Source organism: Saccostrea cucullata, unplaced genomic scaffold, assembly GCF_032062105.1.
Source record: "Saccostrea cucullata isolate Sc308-1 unplaced genomic scaffold, CSIRO_AGI_Scuc_v1 ctg983, whole genome shotgun sequence".
NCBI classification, from domain to species: domain Eukaryota; kingdom Metazoa; phylum Mollusca; class Bivalvia; order Ostreida; family Ostreidae; genus Saccostrea; species Saccostrea cuccullata.
The window spans coordinates 154,202-176,015 of NW_026923348.1; the positions used below are offsets into that span (position 1 = coordinate 154,202).

Below are 21,814 nucleotides of genomic sequence, written 5' to 3' on the forward strand. Positions count from 1 at the left end.
CCCCTCATCATCCGCGAGTAGATTGTTGGTTAGAAAGCACAAAGAGATAGAATAAGAAAGGAATAGAAGAAGACAGAAAAAGAAGTTGTTATTATGAGTCATGTTCATTGTTAAATTTGGTAGAATAAGAGTGAAAATTGTTTAGATAAAGCAAGATAAACATACATGTTACACGATGTATACAAAAATTATGTCACCGGATATCAACATATGCATAGTAAATCGAAGAACCGTAATGTAATACGTTTTAATTTTCCGGAAAGCACAACAAGTTTTAACGTAAATTTACAATTTCCGGAAAGCTCATAAGTCAAATAAAGTATATTTCAGTGTTCATTTTTTACCTTGATAAGCACATTATTAAATCTGCTTTACCATTACCCTTGTATCAGATTTGCTAAATCACAAAGATGGTCCTCCATAATCTTGAATCGCTCTTGTCCCAGTCGAACAGGACCACTCCAACGGGTTATGACAGCACCGGCATTGAGTATCTCGTTTGACTGCATATATTGCAGAAGCCGACGTCCCGCACCATGTTCACCGTCGTCCCAGTATCCCTCACACAGTCTCCCACTCGTTTCCATAAATCTGTAGACCAGAATGCGGTGGTCAGCAGCAGCGGAGTATGCGTCAGTACAGACTTTTTTATATAGTGTTTCTACTTCTGTCACCGAACATACACTTTTCCCTGTGGCGAATATTTCTGATCCGCGGATCTTAGTTGGTTCCGTACATTCTACCTTAACATCATCCAGAATTTGTACTTCATCGACGGGGATCTGGAGGGCATCAGCAGCTTCAAGTTTGGGAATCGGATCCTGATACTTTTTACCGTCCGGCATTATAACAGCCCCCTTCTCAATCTTAGATTTAATGTTTTGTTTTCGCAATGAATCTGAAATTGCATACAAACGTTTACGTTCCTCTACTACAGAGGCTGGTTCTTGGGATGTTATAAAGAACGGGAGGTTTACATTTTCACTTTTTTTAGCCTTCTGGGCCCGAAGCAATTCATCTTTTTTAGTACGATCCCTCAGTTTTCCTGTTATTGACACAGGTCTCGAGTTGACAACCCCCCTCACACTGTTTCTATGAATACGTACAAAGTCAACCTCTACACCTAGAGTTTCCAATAAAACTTCAGGAACACGTTTATTTAGGTTTTCACCCTGGGTGTATGCAAAATTGTGTATAAGGATGTTATCCCGCATTGATCTGGAGCGTAAATCAGTAATTTCGGATTCCATGTGATTTATTTTCCTGTCCATTTTGATAAGCATGGCACGTAACAAATCCACTTCTCGTCTTAACTGAGTATTTTCAGATCGAATGAAATACATTTCATCATAATTACTCTCAGACTGTTCAGCTACATATTTTAGATTAGACGAGATCGCTTCTACACTCTCTTGCAAATTCTTAAACGCCTCAATAGATACCTCTTTGTCAATGTTACCTTGATCGCCTGAACACTTTTCAGTCTTTTCTAGGTCACCTGTACTTCCCGTTAGAGGGGCCTTTGTCTTCAAATTCGATGCCATTTTTGGTCCAGATTTGCTGAATTTTCACATACAAAAGATATCTTCTTAAAGAATATCCTTCCAAGAACTACCTGGACAAGATTTTTTTTGCAAATCAAAGTCTTATGCCACTCTTTTTTAACCAAATTCACGGAGCTGATTTTTTACACGGCCATTGCACTGACCAGTCATTTAGGAGAGTTAAATATCTTGAAAATTATGTAAAACATTAGAGTAAAAAAACATTGCAAGCTGGGAAACATCTTGAATTTTTATGAGTAATTAATGTACAAATGTCAAATGTGAGAGTCATATCTCATCTCAATCAAAAGTTATAAGCAAATGCAACATTTTTGAAAAGTAGGTTAGGCTTCAAGGTCAAGGTCACAGAGTAAAAGTCATGATTCATTTGGAAAGATCTTATCACAGGTAATAATATACATGCATTATAATATGAATGCCCTAACTTTTCTCTTTCAAAATGATAAATTTATAACAATTTAATTTTTATGCAAGTAGGTCAAACTTCTAGGTCATATGTAAAAAAAAAAAAAAAAAACCATGCCATTCTCACAGGTAAATACTAGTACATAAGTTTAATATGAATGCCTTGTCTCATCTCATTCAGTAGATATGACCGTGATAACCAAGGTTAATTTTATTCAGACAGAAGAACAGTCTGACATACAAATGTACATATTTCTATATGAATTGCATGGGTAAAATTGGACCAGTGGTTCTAGAAAAGTTAAAAATGTAAAAAGTTTTCAGACAAACAGATGGACAACATGTCACAACAGACGTTATATGACATGGAAACCAGAAAAGCTCAAATGAGTGTTTTGAAAGGGTTACAATATGGTTGCAGTACTTGAAAAGCTGGGTTTTTTTTCATGCAGAGATATGCATGACCAACATATTCATGTTTTATATTTTCTTTAGTAATTTGTTTGTTTGTTGTGAATACATATCTCATTGAAATTTTTCCGTCATATGGAGACACCACCAAATAATAATGAAGACAAGATGTGTTTGTGAAACACTGATGTCCCTGTCTGGTAGCCTATGGCGAAGGTTGAAGTTTCTCAAATATATGTCAAACTCAAAGGTCAAGGTCAAAAGGTTCAATTGTTGGTATCAGAAAAAAGTCTTGTCACAAGGAATGCACATGTGAAATAAGTAATCCCTAGTACTTCCTCTTCAAAAGTTAATTGCCAAGGTTAATTTTTTAAGTGGTTCAAACTCTACGGTCAAGGTCAAACATATTTATACCTGTTGACAGTTCACAATGAATACACATGTTAAGCATGAAAGCCCTAGCACCTACTGATCAAAATTTAGGCCAAGTTTAAAGTTGGGTATTTTTCTTGTAAAAATGTGTATTCTAGGTCAAGTGATCAGAGGTAAAAATTAATGGTACCCAAATAAAAGGTCTTCATTGTCACAAGAAATAAACCTATAAAATGTGGAAGCAAATTGTATAGCCCATCCCACTTAAAACTTATGGGCAAGGTTATAATTTCTGCAGACAAATATACAGACATAATATAAACACAAGAAACAAAATATGTACATAATTAGTCAAATGGAAAAAAATATACTATTTAATTGGAATCACAAAATAGATTGTTATTTCAGGGATAGGGAGTGGGTAGGGAGATTGGAACCCCCCCTGGAATTTCCTTTGTTATTTAAACAAGACTATATACTGAAGCAAATAAAAAATGATTTTGGACATCCTCCCCCTAATTAAGAAAACATTGGGGTTTTTTTTGTTTATTTGTTTTCAGTGTATGATTTTTTTCTCCTGCTTGTCAGGAAATTCTAGGCATGAATATTTTGACTGAGATGTGAACCCCCCTCCCTACTCCCGAAAAAAAATTCTGGATCCGCACCAGTATTGGCAGTAACTGAATGTCACATCGACAAGGGGAGATAACTTCACAATATGAAATTCGTCTAGTGTGGCATGCGATGATCTTTGACCCTTTTTGAACTTTAACCTAATCGTTTGGGTTTATTTTACCCCCACTATACTTAAACTTGTACTTACCGACCTCCATAGGTCCTGTAAACTTCATGAAATATAAATCCAATTATAACACAAAATGAATTAATCCAAAGCACACCATTCTGCAGCATGTTATAATGATATTCCATTCGGAAAACCTCCGTGCCGTCGATTCCGTCACCTTATCAGATGAAGTGGGAATCGGCCGAGGTGTACCGAATGGAGTTTAATCTAAAAATATGATAATGGGTGACGCAACGTGATGTGATGTAGAATTTACATGTCAAGAACAAATTTTAAATTAATTCATAACAAACACTGTTTTAACAAAACTGTTCCATCTAGCCTATTCCCAAAAGTATGTACAGTGGACCTTCAGATATCCGGACGCCAGATATCCGGACGCTTCACCTTCCGGACGATTTTTCTCGGGAACGGATTTTTTCAACGTAATTTTGACTCATTTATCCGGAATTCCGCGTTCCGTATCCGGACGGCTCTTTTTTACTACAAAATGTATTTTTACGTTATAAATTGTTTCATTTATCCGGACGGTAAATTTTAATTTGTACTTCCATTCTTGTCAACATTCACGCCTGAACTGAGTGATAATTGTTATCAAAACACTGGCCGGATTGATTGTTTTTACAAGACGATCACCTGTGACCTGTTATGAATGACTTACGATGATTAGTCCACAGATTAAGCATGCTAAGTGGATATGGTCATAATATACGAGAGATCGATACAGTCATACACAAATGAAAATAAACAATTAAGTGTGTTGGTAACAGAAAACAATTTTCTATTCAGTTATTTGTTATCTGCGAGATATTTATAATTTTAGTACAGAGCTGGTTTTAAATATTTTTCTATTTATAGACGGGACAACATAGTTTCATAATCTCGTAGTCTACACATGTGCACACACAAATCGGTATTGTAATTTTCATCTGTAGATTGGTGGCAGTTCTCATCGAAAAAAAAAACCTAAAACATTCAATAAAATTTGAATAATTTTAGACAATCAATGAGTTCGCTTGGGATGATTACTGCGTGAATTTTTATTATGTCAGATTTACCGTGGATGAGTGTTAAAATTAAAATTAGACTCGATACTGACAGCTCGCTTGGGTGTAATCAAAGCTGCAAATGAGAGAATTCGCTTGGCTATGTTCATCAATTTATAGGAAGTAGAAATTAAAAACTAAGCTGGGTAATGAAAAATCTGCCCATATAAGCAGCGTTATATCCAATGTTTGTCATTCTGCTCTCCAGCTACAACCATGTCTACACCACCGGCAAAGAGAGCGCGAGTCGGCATTTAGTTTTTAGCTATAAAAATATTTATCATATTTGAAAAAAAAGTGTAAAAGTAGTGCTGATGTATACTAAAGATATAGTTTTAAAAAAAAAATGAATTATTATATGATAGCATTTATCTTTCTTTATGTATGAGTTAGAATACAAATACAGTATACCTGGAAGAGAAATCAATAGAATTCAGATATCCGGACGCTTCACTTATCCGGACAATTTGCCTGGGAACCAAAGCGTCCGGATAAATGAGGCGCCACTGTACTGTGTGATTGTGGTGTCGAGAGGGGGGGGGGGGGGATTAGTAAATTTAAAAAGGTCCTAATATGAGCAAAACATTTATCAAAATCTAATTTACATTATTAATAGAATTCAAACTGGTATATAATGAATTAAGCATGTAAAATAAATATAAGAGGTTCTGAGTTATAGGTCACAGGGATAATTTCATACCCAATTTTATGAATACATATGTAAATTACAGGCACGTAGCAACCAGGGGGGGGGGCTTGGGGGGGCTGCCCCCCTTTTTTTTACCAACATTACCTGTACTATAAGAAAATGTCCATTAAAAAGATGGTTGCCCCCTCCCCCCACTTTTAACCACAGTATATACATTGCAAGGAAATATGGGAAAAATTGGAAGTGAAAGTAATTTTGCCTTGAAAAAAAAGTGGCCACCCCCCCCCCCACCCCCACCCCCCCATTTCATTTTTTTTCCTTGTTAATTTTTTTAGGTTAGTAAAAAAAATTTTCTCAGGTTGCCCCCCCCCCCCACTTTCAAAAACGATGCTACGTGCCTGAATTATATAGAATTATTTTGACTTTTTCCTTGGTAAGCCGCCCGTAGGATTGTGTATTTAGAGGCAAACACCTTAGTGCGGGTATTACTGTCTCATGACAGCATTTAGTTTAAATTGTGTTCCCTTATAGGCATACAAGATCAATTCTTATAATACTTAATTTAACATATACTCTTGAATATGCATGCAAAAAATTCTAGCCAAATTATGTAAACAATTTTTTTAAAAAAAGTTTTCATATTGAGTTTTCCTTTTCATGTCTCTTTTAAAAAAAAAGTAATTCATGTAATTATACATTTTTGATAACCGAGTTTCTGATCCACTACTCACCTTAATTGTAAGAGTTAGGATCAGAAACCCTGGGCTAGCAAAGGTATCATTTCAAGGAACAAGTCTCATGGACATCATTGCTCACCTGAGCACACTGGCTTAGAAAAAGCAGAAACAAGTTCAGTGTTGAAAAGGTTTTGTATGGGTAATGGGGGTTGAGGGGGCTGACAAACTTGAATTTATTCTACCTGAGAATGCTTCCATAACATTATACATAACCACAGCATACTTGTTCATGATAGATGTTTCTTTATTCCAATGTATTCCTATGTAAAACTCATAACTGCCTATTGTGGCCCCATCCTACCCCAAAAGGTCAAGATTTACAAAAATTGAATTTACACTACCTGAGGATGCTTCCATACATATATATATATATATATATATATATATATATATATATATATATATATATATATATATATAGAAAGAAAGGTTCAATCCATTTCTATGAATAAAATATATTTTAAACTATTTCTTGAGATTTTTTCCCTAATACTCTTACATAAAACTTTGATCACCCATTGATCCCCTTCCTTCCCACAGAGGTCATATTTTCTTATTTGAAGGGAAAAAAAGTAAATTTACAATACCTGAGTATGCTTCTATAAAATTAAATGGAAAATATTGACTTGCTGTAGAGTCCTAATTTGATCAAACTTGAAGCTACAGATGGTAATGAAGCTTTCACATTTAACTTTAATATAATTTCTGGCCCAGTGGTCTTAAGATGATTTTTAAATCTACAAGAAATTCTGAATTGTCTCCCATTGAAAGAGGGTGTTGCACTTCCTGATTAAAATCCCCTTCATTCAAGAATGCTGCTAGCTTGTCTGAAATTGGCCTTATGCTTCTTGAGAAAAATTTAAAGAAAGACAATGGACGTCGGACAAAATAAGATCAGAAAAGCTCACTTAAGCATTTCACTCAAGTGAAGTTTTTTTAAAAACATTATAAATCATACAAATGCAATAATGCCCTTTCATGAACACAGCTTGAAATTCAAGTTATAATCAAATTAGTTGCTTTTGAACTTATTAATTTTTGTGATTTGAACGACTCATTTGAGGCATTTAAATCAGTTTACATAGAAGTATGTGGCCTCTATAATTTTGCCTTAAAAATACGTGTAACAGTCCTCAAGAGGCCATTAAACCTTGACAGTCATTTGAGTATCATCAATGGGGTATGAGCACCATGAGCTTACATGAAACTAGTCTACACTTATGACAAATCATGTTTTGGAAAAGACTCTTAAATCTTTTATCACTGTCATGCAGCTTGATTTTAGAAGTTAAACAGTAAAGGAAACTGTAAAGTATTTGCAATATATGACCATGAACTCAGTCCCAGCCCATGTCACTGTTGCAAGGGGGCACATTAATTTAATATTCCTTGTAAAGGGCTTGCTGCTCAGTATAAATATCTTGCAAACTATATCAGAAGTCTCTGTTGAGACTGTAGCTCTACTGGTTTGTACTTATAAAAAGGAAGAAAAAGTAGCACTTTACAAAAGAATAAATAGAATAACGATCCTTGATTAGGTCTCATTTTGTGGCAAGATTGCAATAAGATTACAGCTGTACGAGTAGCTTTTGATAAAATTTTACAAAATTTTCAATTTTAGTTACCATGGCAACATCGTTCATCAAAAGCAAAAACATAAAACTGATAATTATGTATCTCAGAGTAGTCTAATAGCATGCTAAGTTATATTATAATCAGCCCAAAACTGTAGGAGGAGTAGCATTTTGAAAGTACTTCACGCAAATTTCTATTTTTAGTAACCACGGCAACAAATCCTTCATTGAAATCAAAAACCGATAAACAGAATTATGTATCTTAGTGTAGTCTACTTGTGTGCTTGGTTATACTGAAATCAGACCAAAACTATAGGAGAGTAGCATTTTAAAAGTATTTCACAAAACTTTATATTTTTAGTAACCACGGCAACACCGTTAATCAAAATCAAAAACCGATAAATAGAATTATGTATCTTAGTGTAGTCTACCTGTGTGCAAAGTTATTTTGAAATCAGACCAAAACTGTAGGAGGAGTAGCATTTTAAAAGTATTTCACAAAAATTTCTATTTTTAGTAACCACGGCAACACTATTCATCGAAATCAAAAACCAATAAACAGAATTATGTATCTTAGTGTAGTCTACTTGTGTGCCAAGTTATATTGAAATCAGACCAAAACTACATGTATAGAAGGAATAACATTTTAAAAGTATTTTACAGAAATTTTTCCATTTTTAGTAACCAAGGCAACACCATTCATTGAAATCAAAAACCAATATACAGAATTATGTATCTTAGTGTAGTCTACTTGTATGCCAAGTCATATTGAAATCAGACCAAAAGTGTAGGAGGAGTAGCATTTTAAAAGTATTTCACAAAAATTTCTATTTTTAGTAACCATGGCAACACTATTCATCGAAATCAAAAACCAATAAACAGAATTATGTATCTTAGTGTAGTCTACTTGTGTGCCAAGTTATATTGAAATCAGACCAAAACTACATGTATAGAAGGAATAACATTTTAAAAGTATTTTACAGAAATTTTTCTATTTTTAGTAACCAAGGCAACACCATTCATTGAAATCAATAAAGTGCCCCGCCACATCATGATACGCCCGTCAAATATTGTTCAATAATCATAAATTGGTAAGGATGCAAGAAAATCAGGTAGCCTTGATTAACAGATTGACACAGATTTCAATTATCTATTTTCCATTTCTTATTATACATCTCTAAGAGACTTACAGTGTAGGGATTGATTATAATAAATAATACTAGTGAGACATGACTGCAATTTGTAGCAAATATATAAAAATTGAAATATGTTTTTTTTCAATTAACACATGTATAATTAGTTTTAATTATATTGTACAATACTAATTTAGTTTTAATCATACACTAAAACATCAATTTGTTTTAATTTCATTACACCTATTGAAAGATCTTTATCTGGACTAGCCATCAAGAACTCTTTAATTAGCACAAGCAACTATGAGGCCATTTCTTTTTGCCCAACTCCCAAGAGATAAATTAAGATAAAATCTGCATCAGATCTAGAGGTGCTCTTAGCTCCTGACAATAAACTCATTAATTTCTCTCTAATTTGACATGCAAATTTCTGCTATCAAAATTCTTCTTGACCAGTGCTTGATAATTAAGCCCATGGGACAAACTGAATTCCTCTCAAAGCATAAACATTTGTTACAGATTGCTGTAAAGTATATAATGAAAAAACAAGTTTTTACTTAATTTAACGTTTTTTAATATAAGCATACAACTATATTTTTTTTTTACATTTTTTAGGATTATGAAATTTAGAATTTAAAAGACTTAGTTTTTAAAAAAAATTCATTTTAATTAAAGGTCACAGGGACCTTGAAATAGGCCGCGACACACCTTCTACTTTAGATGTATATGTAATCTTTTGCTAAGTTTGAAAGCTCTAGGTCTAATAGTTTTCTAGTTATGAGCCGGACAGGATTTTTCCATATTTTGCTATAGAATCTTTGTTGCAAATATATAAAAATTGAAATATAATTTTTTTTTTTAAAATGAACACATATATAATTAGTTTTAATCACATTATACAATACTAATTTAGTTTTAATCATACACTAAAACATCAATTTGTTTTAATTTCATTACACCTTTTGAAAGATCTTTATCTGGACTAGCCATCAAGAACTCTTAATTAGCACAAGCAACTATGAGGCCATTTCTTTTTGCCCAACTCCCAAGAGATAAATTAAGATAAAATCTGCATCAGATCTAGAGGGCTCTTAGCTCCTGACAATAAACTCATTAATTTCTCTCTAATTTGACATGCAAATTTCTGCTATCAAAATTCTTCTTGACCAGTGCTTGATAATTAAGCCCATGGGACAAACTGAATTCCTCTCAAAGCATAAACATTTGTTACAGATTGCTGTAAAGTATATACCGGTAATGAAAAAACAAGTTTTTACTTAATTTAACGTTTTTTAATAAGCATACAACTATATTTTTACATTTTTTAGGATTATGAAATTCAGAATTTAAAAGACTTAGTTTTTTAAAAAAATTCACTATAATTAAAGGTCACAGTGACCTTAAAATAGGCCGCGACACACCTTCTACTTAAGATGTATACTTTTGCTAAGTTTGAAAACTCTAGGTCTAATAGTTTTCTAGTTATGAGCCGGACAGGATTTTTCCATATTTGGCTATAGCATCTTTATTAAAGGTCAGAGCGACCTATTTTTTGTGCGCGACACACCGTCTACCCAAGAAGTATGAGTTGACAAAGTTTGATAATTTTAGGCCTAATAGTATTCAAGTTATGAGCCGGACAGGAATGGACAGACGGATGGACACGAAGCCTATAACATAATACGTCCCATCTTAAGACGGGCGTATAAAAACCAATATACAGAATTATGTATCTTAGTGTAGTCTACTTGTATGCCAAGTCATATTGAAATCAGACCAAAAGTGTAGGAGGAGTAGCATTTTAAAAGTATTTCACAAAAATTTCTATTTTTAGTGACCAAGGCAACACCATTCATCAAAATCAAAAACCGATAAACAGAATTATGTATCTTAGTGTAGTCTACTTGTGTGCCAAGTTATATCGAAATCAGACCAAATCTATTGGAGGAGTAGCATTTTACAAGTATTTCACAGAATTTTCTATTTTTAGTAACCACGGCAACACCGGTCATCAAAATCAAAAACCGATATAAAGAATAATGTATCTTAGTTAGTCTACTTGTATGCCAAGTTATATTGAAATCAGACCAAACTGTAGGAGGAGTAGCATTTTAAAAGTATTTCACAAAAATTTCTATTTATAGTAACCACGGCAACACCGTTCATTGAAATCAAAACCTGATTCACAGAATTATGCATCTTAGTGTAGTCTATCTTTGTGCCAATTTATATTGAAATCAGACTAAAACTGTAGGAGGAGTAGCATTTTGAAAAATTGTTTACAGACAGATAGACGGACGGACGCCGGACGCATTACTATTGCATAAGCTCTTCTGTTCTCTGACCAGTAGAGCTAATAATAAAAATGAGATTGTCAAGAAGAAACAAAAAATTGTTCAAAGATTATGAATAACAGCAGATGCATGATAACAAAGATGTCTGATGCATGATAACAAACCAGTGCTCCAAGTCACACTTGCTTTTAGGTTGCTAAATGGCGACCTAAGAAATTTTTTGGTCGCCATTTCAAAATTTCTGGTCGCCATAATCAAATACTTCACTCGCAATAGAAATACATTTTGTGAATAAAAGTAGTTAATTTAAACAAGGATATGTATTATGTCTTTATTAAATCCAAGGTTGAAGGAAATATTTTTATTAAATGCATCTATACCCTTATGGTTGTACAAAACACAGAAGAACACAAGAAATCTGATCATAGAAATAAATTTTATCATTTGAAAATGCAATTTTGACAGTTGTTGACACAGGACTTTGTGAGCTGTTTGTCATGTTTACTTACTACTACTACCTAAATCATTACATGGTTACTGTGATTATCAATGCCGCCAAAACACTTTTTATTAGCATGATTTGTTGTGATATGCAAGCAATTGACCAAATGCTTCAATAACAAGGTCGGGTCCTAGAAAGTTTATGAAGTTTCGATGCCATTCTATCAGGGACATTATGTATACATGTATCTGGTTCAATCAAACATTGTGTAAGTCACCGTTACAGCATGCTGTCATAACATTACGTGATCCACATCAATGCGACGCTTAGAAAAGTGTATTAAAATATATGTATTCAAATATTTTCTTGATATAGAATCTTGATCAATATAAATCTCGAACCCGATCTTAATAATGGAAGTTACCAGCCCAAATTTTCTCAGTCGCGAAAATGCGAGTTTGTTTTTATTTCTAGTCGCAAAATCAAATTTTTGGGCGCAAATGCGACCATTTTAGTCACAACTTGGAGCACTGCAAACAAAACCAGAATAGCAATAGGAAAGCTTAGTCATCTACTAGGTAACTAAGAAATATAAAACTTACTATTAACTGCACAAAAAACAACATAATGTAATAAAAATATGAGTTCTATATAGGGACTTGTCAATTTTGGAAAAGAGAAAAAGGTTAAAAGTCTACAAAGTATTTACACAGGGGTTTTAAAACCCTTTCTTTGTTTTTTAAGCAATGTCTAAACCACCTTAGAAAATGATTTTTTTTCAGCATGTTCATTATTTTTTAAAATGTAAACTAGAAGAAAGAACCAACCACAATCTTTATGTAATTTTTCCCAAATTAATATGATTTATAGATTTTAAAGAAAATATATAGAGCAAACCAGTGAATGACAGAATCTCATTGATTAAAGCAAAATGATTCCTATATCAACATGACCTGTTATAAAGTTTAACATTCAATATTCACATACTACATGTAGGTAATATTTACATTCTCTCGGTTTTTCTACTAAGCCAACTATGAAATTCATCTTAATGTCAGTTTCATGTATACTCATGAGTAGAAATATACATGGAGAAACATGCGTTAACGTGACGTCACACTACAAGGGTTGTCCCAAAATTCCGTTGACAAGCCTTCTTTTGTACGAACCCAATGTTATACATTCATGAAACTTCGTATTAAGATTAATCCAACACTTAGTCTATATCTAATAAATTTACGGACAAAAATGGAGTTACTACACAAATTATTCCAATTTAAAAGATACATTTCATTGTCTGGTGTAGGAAGGCAGCGCAATACCCAAAAGTTGCAATTAAATTTTGGTATATTATATTTAAAATTCTACAGAAAAGTGATTACTACCCTGTAATTTTTGAATGGAAGTGAAATTCTCAATACTGTTTTATTAACTATATTTCCTCAAATTCTGCTGCTTGTGCTTTGATAAATATGAATTTTATAACATTTCATAAACATGGGGATGAAATCCGACTTTTTGGGAAATGGTGGCTGTGTTGGCACAGGGGGCGCACTGGACTATGTTCAAGTGTTTTTATCCTAAATTAACTCTTACAGAAATGTACCAGTCATAAATATTTGGAATACTAGGAAACTTTTTCTCATCCTTAGTATTTAAAATGACTATATGGTAATAAAACGATTTCTCTAAGTATATGTGAATAACAGTAACTAAAATAAAAGACAGGGCTAAGAAATGGGCAAGAGTTCCATTGTGCAACTCCATTACAGAAAACAGACGAAAAGCCCATAGAAATATAGCGTTTTCAAATACACATGTAATCATTACTTATACCTGTACATGCATATACTTTGTTTACATATTTTAATGTTTAATCATATCATAATAATTAAGGTTTTTCACATAACTATAACCGTTTCGTTTAATTTCAGAATTTGATTCTGGTAATTGAAATATTTTCTCCAAAAATCTGAACCGTTGACATTTGTATTTTTGACGTTGCAGATTGCTCCTTATGTTAGAGATCGATATCACTTTTAATCTTGTAACTCGAAAAGTTTTCAAGTAAACATGAGAAAACTTCGAAATTTATTTGCCAAGAACAAGCTTTATCCACCCTGAAAATTTTATAAAGATACATTAATTTCTTAAAAAGATATGAGCTCAGTCTACGAAATTTTGGGACAACCCTCATATAGCTACTGTAACAGCAATGTTAGTATAACAATAAAGGGCAGCAAGAAATTCAAATATTGAGTAGTGAATCACTTAGACTTGTCAAATAGGCATATTTTTCATGAAGTGCTAGCACGCTTCATGAAATATGCCTACATGAAAGTCTGTGTGATTCACACACCAATATCTCACACAAAACTTAAAAAACATTCCTTAAATAAATAAAATGTCTCCTAATGGACAGTCCCTGATAAACAAGAATAAGGATTTTTTTATGTCACACAATCATGTCATCAGAATCAAATTATAACAATCTTTCTGCTATAAAAAAAGTGTACCAACACTAAAATATAAATTTTAACTGTATCACATTAATTCAAAACATTCCCGGCTTATCTAAGTCACTCAATTCAACCTTAGAATTGTTATTAAAATTGAACGAAAATCAATCTTGTCAAACTTCATGTATGATCATCTGAATGAGTGTACTACTGAACTAGGAACCAGGTATGGTTATTACCATACACTCAATCTGATCACACTGCTGAGTTCTTCCTTTGTCACTATAGTTTTTATCAAACACTCTTGCGTTAAATGACCTCTTTTCCATGTCATTTTTTTTCTCCTATGCTTGAATATAAAACATCATGGCAACATCCATGATTTACATTTATCAGCTACTGTAAAAATATACATTTTCTGCTCTCACTGTCTGTTGCCCAAGCTTTATATTATCCTCATGGTGTTAAAATTAATATATCTTAATTTACTTACAGTTCTTTCATCATCAACGATTTAGTGTGTTAAGTTGAATCATTCAAAGCTCTATCATTGTCAGTCTGATTTTAATAATAAATTCTGTTTACAGTTGTTTATATCTTTATAATGTACTCCAAATAACAGTTTTTTTGTGCACTCTAGTAAGTGTCATGAGTGAAATACTTTTGATTTTTGTAAGCTGATCATGTGCCACATTATGATTTCTTCCATGTTTCTAAATGCTGATTCTCTGATGAGGCAGCTAGAATTTGATTTCACCGCCGTTCCTCCTGTTGTGATGGTTTCAACATTGAGCCTACAACAGCGAGCATGAAGTTTTAAAGTAATACGTTGACTCCGTCTGTTTGGATACAGAACTCAATCTTTTGTCATCCATACGAGCCCGCATTCCAAGTGGCACCTCCGGTGGGGGTGTATGTGTCTGATGGCGCTGTCTCTTGAACTCTGAAATTGTATTTGAAAGAGATCACCTTCTAGATTGCTATTCTTGTACAAGTAGCTTTCTTTACATCTTTATTTTAAAGGGGCTGGGAGGTCGTGGCCATTTTTAGACTATTTTGGTCTCCTTCAGAAGAAGAGCTCCATATATAGATATACAAAAAATGATAAAATTTTAAAATCAAAATGCATAAAATTTTCCCGTTGACAGCTGAGATATCATACTAAGTATTTATCTAAAAAAAACTAAGAACTGTCCAAAAGGGACAAAAATACCCCTGCTGGGTTTTTCAGAGGTGCCAAATCATGAATATTTTATGGATCTAAGAGAAGAGAGAAATACTAAAACATTTTTAGTGCAAATGTAATTGCTCATTCTATTTTTTTATGAATGAAACGAAGGTGCAGCCCAATAAAAAAAATAAAGGCTGAATATACAGACCAGACATGAATTATGAACATTTTCTGTCAGTGACCATGAACTTGCATTAATGACCTTGGTTCAAAGTCATGATGCAACCTCAGGTCATAAGCAATCTTTGTGTGAAATGGGAACTCTGCACATTTATCCATACGACAGATATAGACCAGACATGAATTATGAATTTTTTTTGTCTGTGTCCTTGAATTTGCACAAATGACCTTGGGTCAAAGTCTTGACACACCCTCAGGTCATATAAGCGATCTTTGTGTAAATGAGGAAACCTCCAAGTTTATCCATACGCAACCTCAGGTCATAAGCAATCTTTGTGTAAAATGGGAACTCACCATATTTATCCATAAGACAGATATAGAACAGACATGAATTAGGAATTTTTTTTGTCTGTGTTCTTGAATTTGCACAAATGACTAAGGGTCAAAGTCATGACACACCCTCAGGTGATAAGCAATCTTTGTGTAAATGAGGAACCCTCCAAGTTTATCCATAAGAAAGATATGGATGTGGATCAAATTATGAACTTTTTCCTTCCAGTGACCTTAAACTTGCACAAATGAAATGGGTCAAGGTCATGACACACCCTCAAGACATACGAGGGTTGTCCAAAAAGTTTGTGGACAATGACGTTTTGGTATAATAAATTGTTCTATATGCATCTATTGTACACGTATATCAAAATATTTCTTATGAAAAACCAAGTCAGACTGATTTAATTATTATTGATGAAACTTAGTATTTTTGTAAAAATTGAGGTCTTTAAAGATCGCAGATTGTGCGCATGGACCAGTCTGACATTAATCTAATTTCATTTAAACGTCATTATGTTACATCAAACATTTGGATTTTGACTTAACACATATGTTCATGGACACACACTACATTTCTTTTTTAAGGCGCAACACACTTCCATGTGCAAGCAATAATCTTTCAGTTTATAATTTATTTAAATTTTTAAAATTTAAAACAATACACAAAAATTTACAAGCGTCATCTATATAAATACATGTAGTTTGTATACACAAATTTCACAGCCCAGTCTGACGCTGCATTAAATTTAGAACAACATCATGAATAGAAATCTCCAATTCGGTAAATTAAATCTGTTTTAAATTCTTGTAGTGTCTTCGAATTTGTACAGACCATTGAAAAATATGTATATAAATCTATCTCAAATCAATACACTAGATATATTTCAATAATTTTGAGTTGTTTTAACAAAAATGTTGTCTCTTACATCGTTTCAACTTCATCAAAACACATTTTTGGATCGGAAGCTGCCCCATTCGGACGGCCGACATCACTTTTTCTGTCAAGTTTTGACACATACTTGTTAGGGTTTTTGTTTAGTATTCTCACTGTCTATATAGTAAAAGATACTTAAGATATCATAAAATGATTATAGCCTCTTTATTTGTGTTTCATAAAATTTTTATAAAGTTTTGACTTGTTTTATATAGAAAATTTTCATTTTAATCCGAACACTTTATATCAGAGTTAATGTCATTTTTACTTTGGTCCGTGTGCACAATCTACGTTCCATCAATAAAAATTAAATCATTCTGACTTGCGTTTTTATAAGAAGTATTTTGATATACAACAGATTTATAAACAACCATTTATTTTCACAAAAACGTCATTGTCCACAAACTTTTCGGACACCCTTGTAAGCAATCTCTGTGTTAAACAGGAACTTACCAAGTTTTTCCATAAGAAAGATATGTACCAAACATGAAATATGAACTTTTTCTCTCAATGACCTTGCCCAGATGACCTTGCATCAAGGTCATGACACACCCTTAGGTCATGAGGAATCTTAGTGTGAAATGGGAATTTACCAAATTTATCTATAAACAAGATATGGAATGTACACAATTTTATAAAAATTTTCTTTCAGTGACAAACCCTTAGGTCATGAGGAATCTTTGCATGAAATAGGAACTTACCAAGTTTATCCATAAGAAAGATATGGACCAGACACGAATTATGACATTTTTCTTCAAGTGACCTTGAACTTCCCCAAATGACCTTGGGTCAAGGTCATGACACACCCTTAGGTCATGATTAATGTTTGTGTGAAGTAGTAGATTCTAATGTTCCTCCATAAGAAAAATATGGACTGGACACGTTTGCACAGACAGACAGACAGCTAGACGGACGGACGGACAGCTAGACAGACGGACAAGCTGATTCCTACAAGTTACATCTGGTGGGTAATTTGAATCTGTAGCTCTACTGTTTTGTACTTATGACAAAGGAAGAGAAAAGTAGCAGTTGAGACTTGAAACTTTACAACAGTCTCTTTTTGTGGCAAGACTGCAATAAGACAACAACTGCAGGAGTAGCTATTTATAATGGTACAGAATTTTAAATTTTTGTTACCATGGCAACACCAATCATCAAACAAGAAGTCTCTGTCAAGACTGTAGCTCCACTGGTTTGTACTTATGACCACACGCACCTGAATTTTTATCAATCAGACGCTCATTAGCCAAATATTGAAAATTTCCAACCCCTGTGCTCAATAAGCCAAATATTGAAAAATTCTACCCCCTCTATATAGATATAATTTTTCAATATTTGGCTTATTGAGCATCTGTTTGATAAAAATACAAGTGCCTGTGTTATAACAAAGGAAGAGAAAGGTAGCAATTGAACTTTAAAACTTTACAAATGCAATAAATAGAATAATGATCCTTGATTAAGTCTCTTTTTGTGGCAATTACAACTACAACTGTTGGAGCAGCTTTTGAAAAAAAAATACTGAATGTTCTATATAAGTTACCATGGCAACATCATTCATGTATATCGGTGTAGTCTACTTGTTTGCAATATTATATATTATAATCATACCAAAAATGTATTACGAGTAGCATTTTTAAAGTATTTCACAGCAATTTAGATTGGTTTTTTTTTTTGGAAATGGCAACACCACTCATTGAAATCTTAAACTGAAAAACAGATTAAATGTCAAAATTTTACTTTAATTTTTGCATGCAACGAATCACTGATACATGTACCCTAATGGAATACTACTTTTAACAAATATATTAATGTGTAGTTGGAAAGATCTAGACTTTTCATTTGGGTAGGGGTATCATGTTTACATCCAATTCCCATTTAAGGTAGGACCAAATAGATAGGTTAAATTTTTCCTCAAATTCAATTTTTCTGAAACTTTGATATTTTGTTCTTGGATACAAAATCTCTCTTTATACATGACATGAAAGAAATTCAACCGCACATTTTTTGCCCACAAAGTCTGAAATATGGCCTATCAGACCCCTGTAAGAAGATAGTGAAATCAGACATTCGACTTGAGAATGAGCCTTATTTTAGAATTTTCCATTGATCTATTTCAAATTTGAGTAATACTTTCAATTAAGATAACCTTTTTGTTACTTTAAATTAGTAAGTCACATTGATACTGGAAAATTTTGGTAAAATATTAAGTAAAATAGAACATACATTGTATCAGAAACTGAAAATTCACATGTAAATATCCGACAGTTTAACTTTTCTTAAGAGAAAACGTATAATTCAATTTTTACAAAAAATCAATAGAATGATTCAAATGGGTCCTAGAATAAAATGTGTAATAAAAATAAAGAAAATTGAACCGGTGGTTTAAGACATTTTGGCAATTAAAAACTAGAACTGTCCAAACGGGACAAAATACCCCCCGCTGGGTTTTTCAGAAGTAAGTTTTTCCATAATAAAGATACAGTGGACCCTCACTTATCCGGACACTTTGGTTCCCAGTCAATTTGTCCGGATATGTGAAGCGTCCGGATACCTGAATCACTAGTTAACAAAAAAAATAACATTTCAAAAATTCCGTCCTGATGAAAATTCGTCCGGATACTGAAGCATCCGGATATCTGGCGTCCGGATATCTGAAGGTCCACTGTATGTATCAAACATGAATTATGAAATTTTTATTCCAGTGACCTTGAACTTCCCCAAATAACCTTGGGTCAAGATCATGACACATCCTTGGGTCATGGGCAATCTTTTAGTGAAATGAGAACCCTACCAAGTTTATCCATAAGAAAGATATGGACCTGACTTGAATTATGAAATTTTTCTTCCAATGACCTTGAACTTCCCCCAAAAGACCTTGGGTTAAGGTCATGACACACCCTTGGGTCATGGGCAATCTCTCTGTGAAATAAAAACCTACCAAGTTTATCCATAAGAAAGATATGGACCGGACACGAATAATGAAACTTTTCTTTCAGCGACCTTGAACTTCTCCAAATGACCTTGGGTCAAGGTCATGACACACCCTTGGGTCATGGGCAATCTCTGTGTGAAATAAAAACCTACCAAGTTTATCCATAAGAAAGATATGGACCGGACACGAATAATGAAACTTTTCTTTCAGCGACCTTGAACTTCTCCAAATGACCTTGGGTCAAGGTCATGACACACCCTTAGGTCATAAGCAATCTCTGGGTGAAATGAGAACCTACCAAGTTTATCTATAAAAGATATGTATTAAACATGATTTATGAAATTTTCTTCCAGTGACCTTGAACTTCCCCGAATGACCTTGGGTCAAGGTCATGACACACCCTTGGGTCATGGTCAATCTTTGTGTGGAATGAGAACCTACCAAGTTTATCCATAAGAAAGATATGGACTGGACACGAATTATGAAATTTTTCTTCCAGTGACCTTGAACTTCCCCAAATGACCTTGGGTCAAGGTCATGACACACCCTTAGGTCATGGGCAATCTTAGTGTGGAGTAGTAGATTCTAATGTCCCTCTGTAAGAAAGATATGGACCGGACACGATTGCACAGACAGACGGACGGACGGACGGACAGACGGACAAGGTGATTCCTATATACCCCCCCAAACTTCGTTTGCGGGGGGTATAAAAATTCAATGGCAAAAAAACTAAAGGATTCAGTAGATGACGTCACAATATTTGACCTTTGACCTCGTGATATGACCTTTACCTTTGTAGTACATGAAGAATAGAGACTCCTTATATATGTTTCCAAATATCAACCCTCTACTATTTATGTAACAAAAATTGCACTGCATTTAATAACAGACTGTTAAAAGCTTGTTTATTGCATTTAGATTGCGTAAACACATTCCAAAATGTACTCCCAAGTGACCAATATAAAGGATTCTCTAATTTTTTCACAGAATATAACGCAAATATGCCAAAACTTATCATTTTTCTTTCAGGGATCATTCATTGTTGTCAATATAGTAGTAGTATTCTTTTTTCCTCCAGTAATTTTTAAGAAATGGGTTAAAATAGAATTCACGGGTGTTTTGTCCTACCTTAATTTTGACCCTGCCCCACTCTTTGAAGCCCTTAAAATATACGAGCGCAAGTAGGTTCATTTTTCTCCATTGGCTGGTCACTGTATTTTATTAAAATCTACCCATATGTGAAAGAAGAAAAATGTACCTAAGCATGCTCATGTGCTATTTTTAAAAAAAAATTGTAAAATCTAGCTGGCCTTTCCCATTATAAAGAGATCAACATTACTACCGAGTAGATTTTCTGATATAAGAATAAATTCATATTATTCGAGGCACTGGCAATACTTTCTGACTAATCAGCTAAATGAGATGCGTTATGAGTGAGATACACAAAAATACATAGGAAATTTCATGCTTGGAAATTTCATGCTAGGAAAATAGGCTTATTTTACCTTCTTTTCGATAATTCTTTTATGCATTTGAGTCACAGATTAGATAAATATTTACCTTACAATTTCTGAAATCACAGTAACAAACAATTGATTGATAAATAAACATATATATAGCTTAAAATATTGTAAAGTGTTTGGTGGGCAATTTGCTAGGTCTACATGTATTCCCGAGTATCAGTAGAATCAGGTTTCATGAGCATTTTTTGACCCCAAACCCTAAATGCTGAGATTTCATGCAAATAATTAAACCCCCAGCAAACGAAGTTTGGGGGAGTATATAGGAATCAGCTTGTCCGTCTGTCTGTGCAAACATGTCCCGTCCATATCTTTCTTATGGACAAACTTGGTAAGTTCCCAAGTTCAAAGATTGCTCATGACCTAAGGATGTGTTGTGACCTTGATCCAACATCATTTGGAGAAGTACAAGGTCACTGGAAGAAAAATTTCATAATTCGTGTCCAGTCCATATCTTTCTTATGGATAAACTTGAATATACTACTTCACACAAAGATGGCTTATGACCTGAGGGTGTTTTATGACCTTGAGCTAAGGTTATTTCCCTAACAAAAAAAATACTATAGTTAACTATAGTTAATTATAGTTAACTATAGTTTACTATAGCTAACTATAGTAAATCAAAGTGTCAAAGTTTTTCAAAGTGTCAAAGTTTTCGCCAAAGTTTTTCAAAGTGCCGAAGTTTTCGCCAAAGTTTTTCAAAGTGTCAAAGTTTTCGTCAAAGTTTTTCAAAGTGTCAAAGTTTTCGCCAAAGTTTTTCAAAGAGTCAAAGTTTTCGCCAAAGTTTTTCAAAGTGTCAAAGTTTTTTTGTCAAAGTTTTTCAAAGTGTCAAAGTTTTCGCTAAAGTTTTTC

The 21,814-nt window shown here is 33.5% G+C and overlaps 2 protein-coding genes and 1 long non-coding RNA gene across 3 annotated transcripts in view; all 3 read right to left on the reverse strand.

Annotated features, from left to right (window-relative positions):
* Window positions 1–323: 323 nt before the first annotated feature.
* LOC134263799 (uncharacterized) lies at window positions 324–1,610 on the reverse strand. The gene has a single exon (XM_062746181.1). The coding sequence runs from the start codon at window positions 1,542–1,544 to the stop codon at window positions 378–380; it is 1,167 nt and encodes a 388-aa protein (XP_062602165.1). The 5' UTR covers window positions 1,545–1,610; the 3' UTR covers window positions 324–377.
* A 6,984-nt stretch (window positions 1,611–8,594) lies between these two features.
* LOC134263800 (uncharacterized) lies at window positions 8,595–13,074 on the reverse strand. Its single transcript, XR_009991357.1, has 2 exons — window positions 11,597–13,074; window positions 8,595–10,875 (listed from the first exon to the last, which is right to left on the reverse strand). It is a non-coding gene; the product is annotated as an uncharacterized LOC134263800 (long non-coding RNA).
* An 876-nt stretch (window positions 13,075–13,950) lies between these two features.
* LOC134263801 (serine/threonine-protein kinase TBK1-like) overlaps window positions 13,951–21,814 on the reverse strand; it is a 37,001-nt gene continuing 29,137 nt past the window's right edge. Inside the window, exon 16 of the mRNA XM_062746182.1 lies at window positions 13,951–14,835. Coding sequence (XP_062602166.1) covers window positions 14,760–14,835 — 76 coding nt within the window. The 3' untranslated portion in view covers window positions 13,951–14,759. The remainder of the gene's footprint in view (window positions 14,836–21,814) is intronic.

What these genes read in the sequence shown, in the direction of transcription:
- LOC134263799 (XM_062746181.1), bottom strand. Translation starts at nt 1,544, where the DNA reads ATGGCATCGAATTTGAAGACAAAGGCCCCTCTAACGGGAAGTACAGGT.